This window comes from Hyaena hyaena, unplaced genomic scaffold (genome assembly GCF_003009895.1).
Source record: "Hyaena hyaena isolate Hyena2069 unplaced genomic scaffold, ASM300989v1 scaffold_56, whole genome shotgun sequence".
NCBI classification, from domain to species: domain Eukaryota; kingdom Metazoa; phylum Chordata; class Mammalia; order Carnivora; family Hyaenidae; genus Hyaena; species Hyaena hyaena.
Window position 1 is genome coordinate 4,338,871 of NW_024080688.1, and position 17,057 is coordinate 4,355,927.

A 17,057-nucleotide genomic window follows, 5' to 3' on the forward strand; every position below is an offset into this window, starting at 1 on the left:
GGAGCCTAAGGAGACCTGATAACTCAGTGTAATGTGGTGTCCTAGATGGGATTCTGGAACAGCAAAAAAAAAAAAAAAAGATGTTAAACAGTAAAGAAATACAATTTGAGCGTGGGACTTTAATTAATATTCAATTAATAGTAACGTATTCATATTGCTTCCTTGGTTGTGGCTCATGTGTCAAACTAATGTAGGCTGTTAACTGAAGAAACTGAAATGTAGGCCATGTGGGAACTTTCTGTACTGTCTTTGCAACTTTTCTGAAATATAAAACGATCCTAAAATTGAAAAAAAGTTTATTTTTTAAAAAGTTCATTAGGACATCAAAATAAAGACAGATATTGGTATGAACACAATCCATATATTGTATGATATACCAAGATATTGGTATGAATATTCAAAGAATGTATTGAATACTGGAAAACCAAAGGTTATCGAAATGTTATTTTCTTTAGTGGTAGATTGGACAATGTTTCTGGGTTGTAGTAAGTTTAGTTATTGAACTATTCCTTTGTTCCTTTCATTTAACATCACCTGTTATGTTTAGTCCTATAAATTAATTAATAAAACTATGCTTTCATGCATTCCCAAAAATGCATTATTATTTTGTGCTGTGTTAAAATTTAATCCATAAATGTGGCCTGAGGAAAGAATCCTACTTTCCTCTCCATTGTCTTTTTTTTTAAATCAGTTTTTCTTTCTTTTTTTTTTAATGTTTGTTTTTGAGAGAAAGTGAACGGGGAATGGGTAGAGAGAGGAGGAGAGAGAGGATTCCAAGCAGGCTCTGTGCTGTCGGTGCAGAGCCTGATGCAGGGTTTGACCTCACAAACTGTGAGATCATGATCTGAGCTGAAATCAAGAGTCTGACATTTAACCTTGAGCCACCCAGGGGCCCCTCCAGTTTCTTGTACTGGTATTTTTACTCTGTAAAATCAGAAGATGTAGTACTCTACATCAGAAGATGTAGCCCAGCCTTTGCATTTCATCACAAGAGAAATCATGCATAATTTACAATATGCCTCTTCGCCTTCAGTTACCATATTTGAATTAGTGAATATACACTTGTAAAAGTCATTTCAGCAGTGATTTCCAAGAATAATTTGAAAAGACAAGTAGTTTTATCTTTTCTTCAGTACTCATTGGCAGAAAACATTTGCTGTTTCATAATAAAGTTTTCTTTTACTCTCAGGCAGTTGATGTTGGCACGTTTTGGGAGTTTTTTATTATGTATTTTTGTTGGGTAATCTGATGGGATTCTTTATAGTAGCTTTGCTCTTGTTGTTTTATAGTAAGTTCTTGATTTTTCAGCCTTCTGGGCCAGTCCCAGGTGGCAGATCTTTTCGTTTGTTTTTACCAAATTCATGAACTGCCATGATACAGAAATCCTCTATAAAATTACTTTGAGCCCTTCAATTTCCTGTATCAAGAGAGGGTTTTTAAATTCTAGAGTAATGATTACTTGTGTATCTAAAGTGCCTATAGAAGCTGGCAGTTCCTTCCAGGTTCCACACTTACCAAATGACCCCTCCATTGTCATAGCTTGGCGCAGTGTCTGATCATCACCCAAGGTTTTGTTATGATGACTGTTGTGTTGAGAGTTTTGGTTGGCATGACAAGGTAATACTTGTATAAGGTTGACATTTTATTTTGTTTAATTTTGTAAAGCATTTTTTAAATTTTTAATTTTTTTTAAGTTTATTTTTGAGAGAGAGACAGAGGGCAAGCGGGGGAGGGGCAGAGAGAGAGAGGGAGAGAGACAGACAGACAGACAGACACGGAACCCGAAGCAGGCTCCAGGGGCCTCAAACTCGTGAACCAAGAGATCATGACCTGAGCCGAAGTCTGGCGCTTCACTGACCGAGTCACCCAGGTGTCCCTAAGGTTGGCAATTTTAAAATATATTTTTCTGTTTTAGTTTTCAGACATTTTATAAAGTATACAGGAATTCTTGTTCCATATGCCTCTGGATATATTTAGCTTGATATATAAAACTGAGATACAATCTTGATTGGTTTAGAACTCAATTTTTCATTAAAAGAAAAAAGAGTAGCAGATAGTATATTTTTCACAAAGCTTTGAGAAGAGCAAGAATAAGACCTCGAAGGAATTACCAGTTTCTTCTAAATATTAGGTATGTAGTCACTATTTTGAATCAACTCTCCCAGACTCCAGACTCTGGGCAGCCAGGTAAGAGCTTTCTGTAGAAACAAACAAACAAATAAACAAAAGAATTCAAAATCACAGTCCTTTTGCACTTGTTCTGGTGAATGAAATTGGATGGAATAGAAATCTACAGTTTACATATCATGCTATTGGAATTTTTTTTTTAGTCAGTTGATCAAATTTATAATTTGTTACCATCACCTTGGAAGTTGAAACCAGAGGGTTTTTTTCCCCCTGCCTTCTCATTTCTTTCTACCTCTGCTTTAAATCAGAGGAACAGATATATGAGGTCTCCATGGAGATCTTTAGAACCTGAGGAAAAGGCATATTGGGATAGAATACAAACATTTTTAAGATAGAAGGTAACTCAAGAAGTCACTGGATATAGTAACTTTGTATCACAGGTAAGGAAATGGAGGCTGCCTAGACAGGTAAGGGGACTTCTCCAAAGTCCATGAACAGAATTGAAGCCAGTAATGCTCAGGCCAGATTTTTCCCCAGTGACAACATGAGTTGCATCCAGAATTTTTGACTTAGGTGCTGTCCCTTCTGTTGTTAGTAGCATTTTAATGAAACGGTTCAAAAAACAGATCAAGAACAACTGTTAGTTTCCTGGAGATAGGCTGGTTTCCATTTCTTGACTTGGCATCATTGTATCAATATTGATCCCTATATTACTCTCCAGAGTGTCTGGTTTTACATGATAGATTGTATCGTTGCCTTGTTGGAAGGATGCGGGATGTTAATTTGCACACATTCTCTGTTCTTTTTATTACCCCACAAACAGTCACATTCTGGAACATGGCTACATATTAAATCACTGATTTTGCTTCCTCCTTTGATTTTACTACATCAGTAGTGCACATTGTTCCTGTATCTCAGAGAGATTTGAGTGTTAAAGAATAACAGGCTTCAAATACAGAAGCATGTTATTTTTTTTTAAGGTAATTCTGCAAAAGTCAATTAAATTTTAGAAGCCTTTTAAGGTTGCATTAATGTGCACTGTATATGCTTTTCTTGCCCTCATAAGCACATTTTATTAGAGTCATTTATAATGTGTTATTGGAATTCGGGTAATAGTACAAATAAAAAATTAAGAATATGTATCCGAACATTAAAATTTGGCATACGTACAGTTTTGGAAGGATAGTTCTTTCTCGTGCACTAGATCATTTAGTCTAACGTTTCATTGTATTGGGAACTGAGTCGCAGGAGACTTCAGTGTCCCCTGCCTAAAATCCAGCAATATAAGGTAGTTTTCAGGTTCTTCTCCTTGAACATACCATAAAAGGTGGAGTTTCATGGCCTGAACATTGACTTGTTATTGGGTTTCTGTAGTTTGCGTCATTGGTGTTGGCCAGGCTTCCTCCATCTGCACAGTTGAATGTGAATTCTCAGGGTGGACAGATGGGTAGTTTATATAGAGGTTGGCCTGGCTCTGCAGAAGACATGGCAGTCTCATTATGAGCTTCATATCCAGCCCCTTGGTCCCTGTTCTGAAAGAAATGTTAATCATATGAAAGCTTCTTAAATGGTAGAGGACATTTTCATCTTTGTTATGTTGGTTGTCTTTTAACTCATTTCAATACTCTTTTCAGATTGCATAAATCTTTTGCCTTTTAACTCATTTCTTTTTGTGGGGCTGAAGATTGTAACCTGTTACTCTGTCTTGTTACCTTTGAGTATTTCGTTTTTATTCATTTCAGTCATCATACTGCTGACATTCTAAAGAATAAAAAAAAAAAATGAAGCTTCATGATTTTGTCCTCCTGCCCATTTAAGTTGATTCAGTATCTACTTGTAGCAGTGAAAATGTTGCTAATTAAAAAAAAAAAAATTCCCTTACATTAGACTCTCAAGAGTTGTCTTCCTTTGTTTCTTAAGTTTGTAAGTAAAACAAGCATACATGTTTAATTATATTCTGAAATGGATTTTTTTCCCAGATAGCCAAGAGGACTCCAATGTTTGGAACTAAGCTAATGTCCTTTTATTTCTCTTACTTAAACAACACACAGTACTTTTCTTCACTTTTTATAAGAATTTGAAAAGATTGACCAAAAATGTATGCTTTTCTCTTTAATACAGTGTTTCCTACCCCTTTATCTTGGCACACAGAAAATGGTAGTATTTGTGTGTCATAAAGACATCATGCTGGAGGCCAAAGATGCCTGCCTTGGGCTTCAAGATTATTTTTGCAACTTTAGGTCCTTTGCATCTCCATATGAACTTTATTTTTTTATATACATAATTTATTGTCAAGTTGGCAAACATACAGTGTATACAGTGTGCTCTTGGTTTTGGGGGTAGATTCCCATGATTCATCACTTATAACACCCAGTGCTCATCCCAACAAGTGCCCTTCTCAATTCCCATCACCCATTGTCCCCACTCCCCTGCCCCCCACCGACCCTTTGTTTGTTCTCTGTAGTTCAGAGTCTCTTATGGTTTGCCTCCCTCCCTCTCTGTTTATAACTATTTTTTCCCCTTCCCTTCCCCCATGGTCTCCTGTTAAGTTTCTTAAGTTCCACATATGAGTGAAAACACATGATATCTTTCTTTCTCTGCCTGACTTATTTCACTGAGCATAATACCCTCCAGTTCTCTCCATGTTCCTGCAAATGGCAGGATTTCATTCTTTCTCATTGCCAAGTAGTATTACATTGTATAGATAAACCACATCTTCTTGATCCAGTCATCAGTTTATGGACATTTAGGCTCTTTCCAGAATTTGGCTATTGTTGAAAGCATGGCTGTGAACATTGGGGTACCTGTGCCCCTATGAATCAGCATCCCATAAATTCCTAGTAGTGCTATTGCTGAACCACATTGAGATACCACCTCACACTGGTCAGAGTGGCTAAAATGAACAACTCGGGAAACAACAGATGCTGGCGAGGATGTGGAGAAACGGGAACTCCATATGAACTTTAAAACCAACTTGTCAGTTGCTTTAAAAAAAAAAAAAGTCTGCTGGAATTTTGGTTGAGATTAAATTGAATCCCTGGATCAATTTGAGGACCAAATGACTTATCAATATTGATCTGATGTGATATGGTCTGTTGTTGTTTTTTAATGTGTTTTAAAGGGATGACTCCAGAGGCTGTGAAGAATGGATGAGAGGCTAGAGGTGAAGCAAGAGTGGAAACAGGGAGGCAGGCTTTTGTAGCAGTCTGTCTGAGTTTCTGGTGGCGTGCATCTGCATAACAATAGTGAAGCCAGAAATGTGTGGGTTTGGGGATTTGTTTAGGAGGTAGGAGGGGCAGAACTTGCAAATGATCTGAATATGGTGATCAAGGAAAAGCTCAGCATCAAGGATGAATCCTAAATTTTTGGCTTTAGCAATTGGGAGAGTAGTTTTAGCAACTTAGTGCTTACTCAGTAAGATGGGAAAGTTTGGCAAAGGCAGTAGAAAGTTTGGTGGGGCGCTGGGGCATGGGATGTATTGACAATGAAAGCTTTTGCTTGGGGGCCTTTGAGATAAACCAAGTATAGATATCAAACCACAAAGTGGAGGTGAGGCGAGAAATCAGGGTGAGATACACTTAGGACCAAACCCTCTCTTACTCTAACATTTAGAGAGAAGAAACATTTAGAAAGAAGAGACTGAGCAAAGGAGATAAAGGAAGAATAAACCAGTGCGGGATTGAAAACTGAGGCCTTGAGAAATCATGGAAGTTCGCAGAAGGAAATGGATTGAGAGGCCGAATATGATGATAGAAGGAACTGTGGACGTGGGTAGCATCAGGGTCTTATCAAGTGTGGCCTCAAATGTGTGGGTTTCGAGTAGAAGACTGACTAATGTGAGCTGAGGGGGAAGCCTTAGGGGAGAAAGAAGAGATTGCTTCTACTGACAACTCTGTAAGTTGGCCCTGTGAAGGGTGGTAGAGATTAAAACTATCTGGAGGGACACAGAGGATCAAGGGGGATACTGATGAGGGGAGGGGAGCTAATTGAATGAGGTCCTGAGGAGGCAACAGAGGGTGGGATCAGGATTGATGCATCCGTAGTAACAGCAAGGAAGACCAAGGATGTAGGTACATACACAGGTGGGAGATCTGATCAAGGCATGACCAGCAAGGCCACCTCATGACTCTTATTTTCTTCATGGAGCTAAGGCAAGTTGGTCAGCTGAGAGTGGGGGCAGGGTGGCCGGTAGGTGATTTGAGAAGGTGTGAATGTGAGAATGGGAAGCAGAACATGCCAGGTAAGTATTGTAGGATTGCCTGGTAGTGAGGATTGCCCATTTCAGATTTGAGGTCAAGAATTTTAAATGAGATTAGTTTGCAGATAGTCAGATAAATAGGTGGATTTTTCTCCTGAAATGGTTAGTTGCTCAGAGTAGGTAGTCAATTAGGGTTAGCCAGAATTCCTGCATTGATTATAGAGCATAGTGTGGGGTTCAAGACAAAATCAGACAAATTTGATTTTGGATTGCAACCAGAATTAAAATTAAGATAAGTATAATGCTTGCTTTGGACTTCTTTCTCATTGGCTGAGAAAATATCAAATATGTGGCTTTAAATTTATTTTTTTAACATTTATTCATTTTTGAGAGACAGAGAAATAGAGTGTGAGCAGGGGAGGGGCAGAGAGACAGGGAGACAGAGAATCCGAAGCAGGCTTCAGGCTCTGAGCTGTCAGCACAGAGCCCAATGCAGGGCTCGAACTCACAAGCTGTGAGATCATGACCTGAGCCAAAGTTGAACGCTCAAATGATCGAGCCACCCAGGTGCCCCAAATATGTGGCTTTAAAGAAATAATGTTTAACTTTCATATATAACTTCATAGAAATGTTTTTGACGACGAGAGAAGACATGCTAATACTTTTTCTTACCGTTTATAGAGGTTTAGTAGTACCTTTTTTAAAACATTCAAGAGTAGATATTCTTTCTGAACACCTAGAGACTGAAGAGGAAAGGACCCACAAACCTAGTAGAAAAATGGACCAAAGTCACAGAGACGATTTGCTAAAAGAGAAGTGCAAATTAAATATATTTTTCACCTGGTAGATTGGCAAAAACCTTAATATTTACTCACATTCTCTGCTGTAAGGCTGAAGAAACAGACACTTATTTCTTACTGGCTGGAGTGCTACATAATAGCATCTCTAAGGAGAGGAATCTGATGAGATCAAGCAGAAGTACTGCTGTTTGGCCTTTTAACCAGTATTTAATGAATTTGTCCTCCAGAGTACACCTGGACACAAACACGGTGACTTACACACAAGGTTATCCATTGTTTATGTAATAACAAAAGTCTAGACACTACTCAAGAATCTTTCATTGGGGCTGGTTGATTAACCTGCAGTACAGCCGCACAGTGAAATCCAGTGTGATTGTTCAGAAGGATTGTTCAGAAGGACAATCTCTGTGTGCGGTCACCAAGAGATTTCCAGGATAGATCTGTAAGTGCAAAGACCATCGTTCAAAACAGGATAGATAGCATGCTGTCTCCTTTCTAAAAGGGGTGGCGGTGGTATATACTTAACATTTATTTGGTTTTCCGTAAAGAAACACCAGAACGATAAACAACAAACTAATAAGTGATTACATTTTGCAGACAAGAGGGAACAGGTTGGCAGTGGAAGGAGACTATGAGATTTCTCAGTGTACATCTTCTTACGTCATTTTGATTTGAACCCTGTAAATGTATTAATCTGCTTTAAACAAAAGAAGAGTCTGTACTCTTTAAGATAACGGTTTGGAAATCATCATTATCTTCAATGTTATTGTAAATTGGTAATGAAGTTTGGTGGTGCAGGCAGTAAAGTAAGACACATATATTAATGGGATTTTGTTATGTAAAGGTCATTGGGATTATTTAGAAAAATTGCTAAATAAGTTTATGTTTCTGGTCAAATTAAGAGAAAACATCTAACGAAAACATCAAAATAACTAAACAGTAACATTAAGTTGTAAGTATCTTACTGTAATTCGGTGATACCTTGTAGTTTTTAAAATCTTCATAATTGCTTTTGGAAGGTTGACATTACATTTGGTTTTTTAACATTTAAAAATATGACATTTAATGACTTTAGTGTTGGCATAAAACCTTTTCTTCCTAACATGCATTACTGTTTTGTATATTATTATTGCCTTTTTTCTGGGAGCATTTATGAACCTTAGAATACTCTTGAAAGCTAAATGGTTCACTTTATTTCAGGTGGTGAATTTGTTTGCTCAAAGTTTCTAGACAAAATGTGGGAACATAGAATAGTTCTTTGACATCTTTTTCAATTTCAAAAGATCTTAAACTAGCTGGTACCTGAGTCTACTGTCCTTTGGATGAATGTGACATTGTTTTGGAGGGAATGTATCTTCACATAAGATACTGTGACATCAAGTCCTTGGAATGTATGTGTGTCCATGAGATCTCCATACGTAGCAGGCAGTCTTTGTTTATGGGAGTTCATCTCCGTCATGCTTTTCTGACTCTAAAATGGTTCCTGGCATGTGATCGACTGTTGAATTAATTTCCCTGGGCTTCACTTGCCCTGTTGATAAAAATGGGAGGAGAGCTTTTTGTCCTGGTAATCTCCCTGGGTAATTGTAAAAAGCAAATGAGATGTATATTGTGGATGCTTCATAAATTGAACATAAACTTAGTTATGGTTTGCTTTCATCTCTTTTTAAGGATTTACCATATATTACTTGATTAAAAAGTTCTTTTTCTTCTATCTGAAGCTTTCTTCATTTTATGTTTTTGTAGATTTAATGGAGAGCAATGAAACTCTTAGCTCTGCTTTATCTGTGAACCCTTTTGGTGGTTATCTGATAAAGCCTTATTGATGAATACATAAGAGGAGGTGGTATTTTTCATTCTTGTGGATTAGTAGCATTTTATTACTCTACTACTGATTGAAGCAGCACAGTGTGGTAAAAAGAAGACAAGCTTTGCATTCACATCCCTAATTCTTTTTACTTAATGTCTCTGAGCCTTTGTCCATCTGTCAAATGTGGATAAAACCTAGGGTGCTGTATGAATTAAGTCTAATGCATAGAAGCTAATTACCACAATGATCTGTAGAAGTAGTTGCTCACAAAATGATCATTTTTGTCATGGTCTTCATTGAGTGATTTCTTTCTTTTTTTCAAGTTTATTTATTTTGAGAGGGCAGGGGGAGAGAATCCTAAGCAGTCTCTGCGCTGCCAGCATTGAGCCTGATGTGGGCCTGAGTCCACAAACCCTGAGATCATGACCTGAGCCAAAATCAAGAGTCGGATGCTTAACTGACTGAGCCACCCAGGCACCCCGAGTGATTTCTTTCTTGAACATAGGATGTTTACTGTTCTAACATGTTATTGTCAGCCAGCTACAAACATATTAGGCATATAAGCTGCTGCTTACCCTGTAGAATAAGAACAGATTACTAAAAATAAGGGTTTGAGGAAGGATTAATGGTGGCTGGCAGCATTTAGTTAAGTACCGTTAACTAAAGTACCAATAACTAAGTCTGGTGGCATTGTATCTCCATCAATCCTCCAGTGATCTATCCCTTAAGGAGTGTTTTATTTTTAAGTTTGATATACTCAACCATGCTCCAGTTAATGCCACAATTATCAGAAGAGATGGGCCGGTGGGCGGGGGATATGGTGTGGAGTAACTACTAGATAATAGAAAAATCCCATTCGTAAGTAATCTTTAATCCACAGGATTTTTACAGCAGATGTTTGCATTTTTTTTTCTGCCCCACGGTACCCTGTGTACCTGCCATGCTGGATAAATAACAAGTTCTGATGAATTTGTACCTTGGTGTCATAGAAACAGTGCAAATCAAAGATTAAAATAGAGCACGTAGTGATCAGGTTTCCTAGGGCAAATGGAAGCATAGTGCTGAGGCAGTTATTCATGTAGTTCAGACCCAGGTTTGTGTTAAGAAAATGGAAGTATTATTTATTGAACACTTACTATGTGCTAAGCTCTGTGCTAAACATCCTCTATGTTATATTGATCAACCTGGGAATATCCCTGTGAACTGCGTGTGTTATTGTCTTGCCTTCACAGGTGAGGCTGTTGAGACTTGGAAAGATTAAGTATCTTGCCCAGTATTACACATTCAGTGACCGAAACAGCACTGAAACTCAACTCTCTTTGACACTATAGTCTGTGATTTCTTTCCCTCTGGGTAGTCTTATCAGTCATACCTTTTCCAGAAGTATTAGGCACCTTACATTTCAGCTTTGGTGGTAAAATCTTGACTAGTAAGGTGAAATAAGACGCTGCAAAAGAAACATGCAAAAAGTGTTTTCCTTTGCCTGTTAAAATGCTCTGCTACTGCTTTTGGTAAGAGAATAACAAATGTAAGATATTACAGGAAGACCAGCTAGGTCGAAGACCAACAAACAGCAGTTTAGCGTATGTTTTTGAAAGTGTGAGCTGAAAATAGCGTTCAAATGGCATGAAAAATTAAGTGTGGGTATTCTGAATAGAGCTACTAGAATCTTCCTGAACAAAGGTTGGAAATTCCATAGAATGCAAGATTAATACTTTTGCCTGTGAGTCCTTCTCATGTGTATTTAATTTATAGACTAATTTCTGCTTTAGCCTGGACTGTTGGTAATACCAGAGAGCACAGTGTAAACACTCTTACATAGGGAGCTCTGACTTTCATGTACCTGACTTCATATCCATCCAGCTTCTTAAAGTATGGTCTACCAGAGTGTTCCAAACCCAAATAGTAGAGGAGCTGAAATTTATTCTGCGAAAGTTCCTTGCATGAGGATTAAAAGCTGTAGCTGTATAGGCTCATATATGCTCCTACCCCAGGTATACCAGAGTGATTCTCCTGTGGAGGATTTTTTAGATGCCTTGAAAAGTATATGAAAGGAGTTTTTGATCTCCAGGGCATATTAAAATGGTTAAGACTTCAAAAATATTAATTACTATCCACAAGAAAGAGATCTGAGAGTGTTAATTTTTGATACACTGACTGTTGTGCCCAGTAGTCTGTTTGTAAAATCCTATATGTGAAACTGTATGTATAATTTCAGGAATGTGGTTTGTAAGTAGAATATGCTGAGTACATTACTTTAAAAAGGAATGAACGCTTTTCTCTGTTGTTTTAGTTTTATTAGTATCAACTCTCAGTTTCTCAGTGGTGACTATAATTGGAATACAGATATAGCAGATAATCCTGAAACATCATTGTAGGTAAGCTTCAGACCTCCCGAAATTTGTGTCCCTCGTATTGGTGACTAAGCTGGGGTGGAAGGGAAGGTGGCAAGGAGTGAGGGCGTCGGTGAGCTGGGCGCTGTGGCTGGTCAGGGGGATTGAAGTCACAGAGCAAGAGGAGATTGCAGACCACTTTTGGGGTGTGTTTTTTGTGAACCTCCCCGACCATCTGTTTTCACTGAGGTAGTGTAGCAAAAACCGCTTAGGTTTATGTCACTAATGTACCGCAAATATTTTCCTTTAACAAATCAGTGATTTCTACTGGTGATTTGAAACCCCTGGGTAAATTGACCACAAGACTACTTGGTTGCTTGACAGGCTCAGCTGTCCTGGTCACTTAGCTGGAATGGCGGGGGGGGGACTGATTTCTAACCTTCCTTTTCAAAAAAAAATTATATGTGTGTATTGGGGGTGTTGGCAAGAACCACACTTTATTTTTTCTGGCCCTGTGACACCTACCAGGACCCAGAGCTGCGTGAGCATTCCCTTAGCTCACTCAGAGTTCTCAGTAGGAGCCCCCAGGGAGGTGGAACTTGGTTCTTGGCAGCAAGAGGGCTGGATGGAAAAAAAAAAAAGAAAAGAAAACTCTGTGTATAAAGCATACACACAAACGCGTGTGTGTGCACACACACACACAGATACAAATGTATAAACAGATACACATCATATTCCACTATTAAAATTTCATAGAAGAGCAGTTAGGGGGGAAAAAGGTCTAAAAAAGCTCTAATGGGGGGTGGAAGGCAGTAATGAAAAGGGCTGAGGAACACTGCCTTAGCCCTATCCGTCCGGTAAAGAAGAGTGGGTGCTGGTATCATTGTTACAGTAGAGAGAAGAGAAGGAAAAAGTTACATTAAAACAACTTCAGTTTTCTTTATGAAGTTGGAGTAGTTGAAAGCAAAGTAAGGAGTAACAGGAGTCGGAATCTTGGGAGTGGAGAGGTTAGTCTGCTTCTGTGGGAGTAGAGGGGGCAGCGGACATCGGCCCGCCCCAGCAAGTGGCGGTGTGGGTCTCCTAGGAAATTAAAGTTGGTGAAATCTGCCTTGTCTCTCCTTAAGGGCCTTCAGCTTGTCTCTCTCCCCTGCTAATGAAAACTGCATTTAGCTCACTGTTTAAGGGGAAAGCTTATTTTAAGGCAGTTTGTACTACGGAAAACATTTCCAGGGATAAATGAATATTACTATTTTCCAGGGCACTTGGATTTGCACAGGGGCCACCCTCAAATGTGAGAGTAGTGGATGCTTACGTGCTAACACTTTAGATCAGCACTTCCCAGCCTGGGGCTTGAGGGCATGATTTAGCGGGTGTGCAAGAACGCACACACATCAAGAATTATCTTTAGACATAACCAAGAGTATCTCACAAACACAGGTACTACTGTGTTTTCACTGTCCTGCATGTGTCACTATAATGAATAAAATATAGACTAAAAGCATTACTAAATTTATAATACTTTGTTATTATGTATTTTCTCAAGCCACAAATACTGAGAAGTATTGTTGCTCCTGTATGTGGATCCTTATCCTGAAATGCCTGAGAACCGCAGAACTAGCTTTACCGGAAGGTCACTAGGCCTGTCGTGCAAATGGAACCCCCTCCTTCCCCCCTCCCCCCACAGGCCATTACACACAGGAGCCATAGTCAGAATATAGCTCCTTGAGAGTCTTGGGATTTGGGGGGGAACCCCTGGAGTCAAATATTTGGCACAGAACAGTATTTATTTGCCTTTTTTGTTCATGCACCACAGACAAACATCGCTTCCAAGTGATTTGTCAGGTGTTGAGAATGATTCACTGCCACTTAAAGTCTCCTCAGTGTTTAAACTTTTGTTGTTGAATATCATTAGAAAGTGATCGGCCCTGACAAAGAGAAAGTTATTCTTTGGTTTTAGCCCCCTCCATCCTGTGGTGGTGACCGCTGTTTCTTGGTGGACCCCATGTCATCCACCCCTTCTTTGTCTTGGATGTCTAAAAATGCTTTTTTGCTACTGATGCACATCTTTTTTTCCTTTTATTTATTTGGTAGGAATCTGAGTAACAACAAGAGTTGTCAACAAGCCTTAAAGCAGTTTTTTCTTTTAAAGAAATAATACATGCCCAGTCTAACCTTATTTACCCTGTACTCTGCACAGATAAACCAAAGATTACACAGCACTTTAAACCAGGCTGCATTATAATGAATTCCATCATTAGCACAGTTCAAATTAATGAAATTTTACTTTACTTTGGTTACAAAGGGACTAAAAAACACTGAGGAACTTAATGTGTCTTTGTGAATCTCATTACTAAGGTGCGGTTTTTAAGACACAGTTTGACCTTTGGTTGCCTTAGGAGATTAAAAAGGCTTATGACTGTATTCTATTTGAATGCATGTTTTCTATTGAGGGATTTGTTTGAGCTTTTGTGATTTTTTTTTTCTTTTTTTGCTAACTTGTTAAGTTTTTTACACCTTTATTGAATTGATGTACAATAAACTGCAACTATTTAAAGCAAACAATTTTATGAGTTTTGATACATGTATATAGCTATGAAATCGTCTTCACCATCAAGATGATGAACCTGGCCACTTCCGGAGTTTCCTCGTGCCACTTTGTAATCCCTCCTTGCCCACCTCTTGCCCCCAGGAGGTAATCACTGGTCTGTTGGTTTGTTTTCTGTCACCATAGATAAATTTGCATTTTCTAGAATTTCATGTAAGTGGAACCATACAATCTTTTTATTGTCTCGCGATATTGATGTGCCTTTCCTTTTAGTTCTAGTTCAGACATCATAAGAGATCTTCTAGAAGAAGAGGAAGCCTGGGAAGCATTACATAAGTGAGTGCTCGTCATCAACTAATAAGCATGTACTTTGAGAAATTGTAATTCTACGCAGTTGATTTTCAAACAAAAGAATATTTGTGCTTTCTGACTTAAGAAAGTAGGAATTCACACACATTAAGGTAAAGATTTCCAGTTTACTGCTTGTTTCTGTACATTTCTGCTTAGAGATGAAAGCCCAGTGTAGTAACTCTGGTCACTTGTCAGGAGTTGTCTTTCTAAAGACAAATTGTTCCAATGAGAAGTTCACAGTTTAGCCTTAAGCACTGGCTCAGAGTGTTAAGACTTTCAGTCCTTTCCTAGATGTTTCTGGTCATAAGACGTGTTTAGTGTAGAATAAATGCAGTTTGCTTCCTTCTTCTGTTAGCACTAGGAACCTGGGAAATGAGAGTGGTGGAGGGGACCTATTCCAGGTCCTACTGGTAAGTAAGGAGGAAAGTGACAAGAGTATTAGATTTTCATGGATCTCACCTGCAGGAGTGATCTGCAGCACAACGGGGCAGCTTTGTTCCACTGCCGCTTCATGATTACACGCCAGTAGGCCCTCGAAACTGCTTAGCAATTTTACTGTTTCTGTGATCATTTCTTTATCCTGTTCCTCACAGGGGTTATTGGAAACCTTGGCTCTTTCCAGTGGCTCCACCCCCAGCTCGAGATCTTTTCATCTTTGTAGAGAAAATAGAATCCACTATATAGTAGTTCTCATCTTTCCAACACCAAGTGTATAAATCTGCTTATGTTTGTACACATTTAATTCCTTCTCCTGTGAGGGCCCCTGGGTGGCTCAGTCAGTTAAGCATCTGACTCTTGATTTCAGCTCAGGTCATGATCTCATGGTTCCTGGAATCCAGCCCCACATTGGGTTCTGCCGTCATCATGCCAAGCCTGTTTGGGATTTTCTCACTTCCTTTCTCTCTGCCCCTCTCCCCACTCATGCTTTCTCTCTCAAAATAAACAAACATTAAAAATATATATATTTCAGAAAAAGAAGAGGAAGAAAATAAAGGCTAAGAGAAGAAAATAAAGGCTAAGGCAGAGCCATCAACCAAGTGTTGGATGCCTGCCCCAGCACACACAGAGCCCCTTGGGTTTTGCCAGGGCTTCTGTGTTACATTGGCTCCAGATGTTTAGGGGAATTTCCTTCAGCTGACCACTGCACTCACCTAGCAGACACATAAATGGCCACCCACACACAGCCATGAATGCTGTGGTTACGGGGTTAGATAGAAGGTCACTAAACAACAATAGCAAACAGCAATGTCAGCAAACCTTGGGGAAGGAGAATCTGCTTTCCAGAGTTGCCACAGTATATCGTTTAAGATGTCCTGTTGTCAACAACAAAAAAATGGAAACGTACTAAGAAACAAACTGTGGCCTATACACAGGAGGAAGAAGTAACCAATACAGATTGGACTCAGAGGAAACTCAGACACTGGACTGCTAGACAGATCTTTAAATGAACTGGTTTGAATGTGTTCAGAGAATTAAAGGGAAGTATGGGAACACGTCTCACCAAATAGAGAATGCTAATAAAGAAATAGAAATTATTTAGAAAAAATAGAAATTCTGGAGTTGAAAAGCATAGCAGCTAAAATAAAATCACTAATGGGACAGCAGCAGATTTGAGCAGGTGGAAAAAAGAATCAGCAAATTTGAAGACAGATAAATTGAGATTACTCTGTCTCAGGAACAGAAAGAAAAAAAAGACAAGAATAACGTATAATCTCAGAGAACAGTGTCTCACTGTCAAGAATATCATATGTGTTATGGGAGCCTCATAATGAGAGGAGAAAGAGGCAGAAAGAATATGTATAGAAATGACTGAGAACTTATTAAATTTGACTTAAAGAAAAAAAATTAAACATCCGAAAAGCTCATAGAACTTGCCAAAGGTAGAAAATTGCGCAAGGATCAAGAGAGAAGCAGTTCATCACAAGGAATTTGGTAATTTTTCATCAGAAACCATGTAGGCCAGAGGCAGCAGAATGACGTATTCAAAGTGCTAGAAGAAAATGGCCCTCAACCAAGAATTCTATATCTAGCAAAACTGTACTTCAAAAATGAAGGAAAAATCAAGGCCTTAGAGAACCAAAAACTGAGAGAATTGGTTACTAGGAAATCTGTCCTATAAGAAATACTAAAGAGAGTCTTTCAGGCTGAAAGGAAAGGACACTAGACAGTAACATGAATCCACATGAAAAATTTAGAGCACTAGTAAAGGTAAATATAAAGGTATAGGTTAATATAAAAGATGTAGTTTGTTATTGTGTGATTTAAAAGAGAAATGCACAAAGCAATAATTCTAAGTCTGTGTTGATGAGCAAACAGTGTAGAATGATGTAATTTGTATGACAGTAACAAAAAGGTAGGAGCAAGCAACAGAGCTATATATAGGAACAAAGCTGTGGAATACCTTTGAATTAATTGGAACTAGATTGTTATCAGTGAATAGATTAATTATCCCCAGGGCAACCACTAAGGAAGTAAATTTTAAAAGAAATGACAAAGGAATTAAATGATAAACTAGATAATACAGACGAAAGCAGTGATGAAGAAATAGAGGAACAAAAAACATAAGACCTAGAAACAAAGTGGCACTCATAAATCGTATACATTGAGAATAAATGGATTAAATGTTTCAATTAAAAGGCAGAGAATGGCAAAATTGATTTAAAAACAAACCATGATCCAGGTATACACTGTCTACCAAAGATCCAAAGACACAAATAAGTTAAAAAGGATAAAAAAAGATATACCATGCAAACAGTAACTAAAAGAGAGCTGGTGTAGCCATAGTAATATCAGACAAAGTAGACTTTAAGACAAAAATTTTTACCGGAGGACAGAGAGAGAGACTTTTTTTTTCTTAAATAGTTTATTGTCAAGTTGGTTTCCATATAACACC

General features: G+C 38.4%; 1 protein-coding gene across 1 annotated transcript in view; it reads left to right on the forward strand.

Moving 5' to 3' along the window:
• RAD18 (RAD18 E3 ubiquitin protein ligase) overlaps positions 1-17,057 on the forward strand; it is a 107,092-nt gene that overhangs the window by 82,661 nt on the left and 7,374 nt on the right. Inside the window, exon 12 of the mRNA XM_039231276.1 lies at positions 14,087-14,149. Coding sequence (XP_039087207.1) covers positions 14,087-14,149 — 63 coding nt within the window. The remainder of the gene's footprint in view (positions 1-14,086; positions 14,150-17,057) is intronic.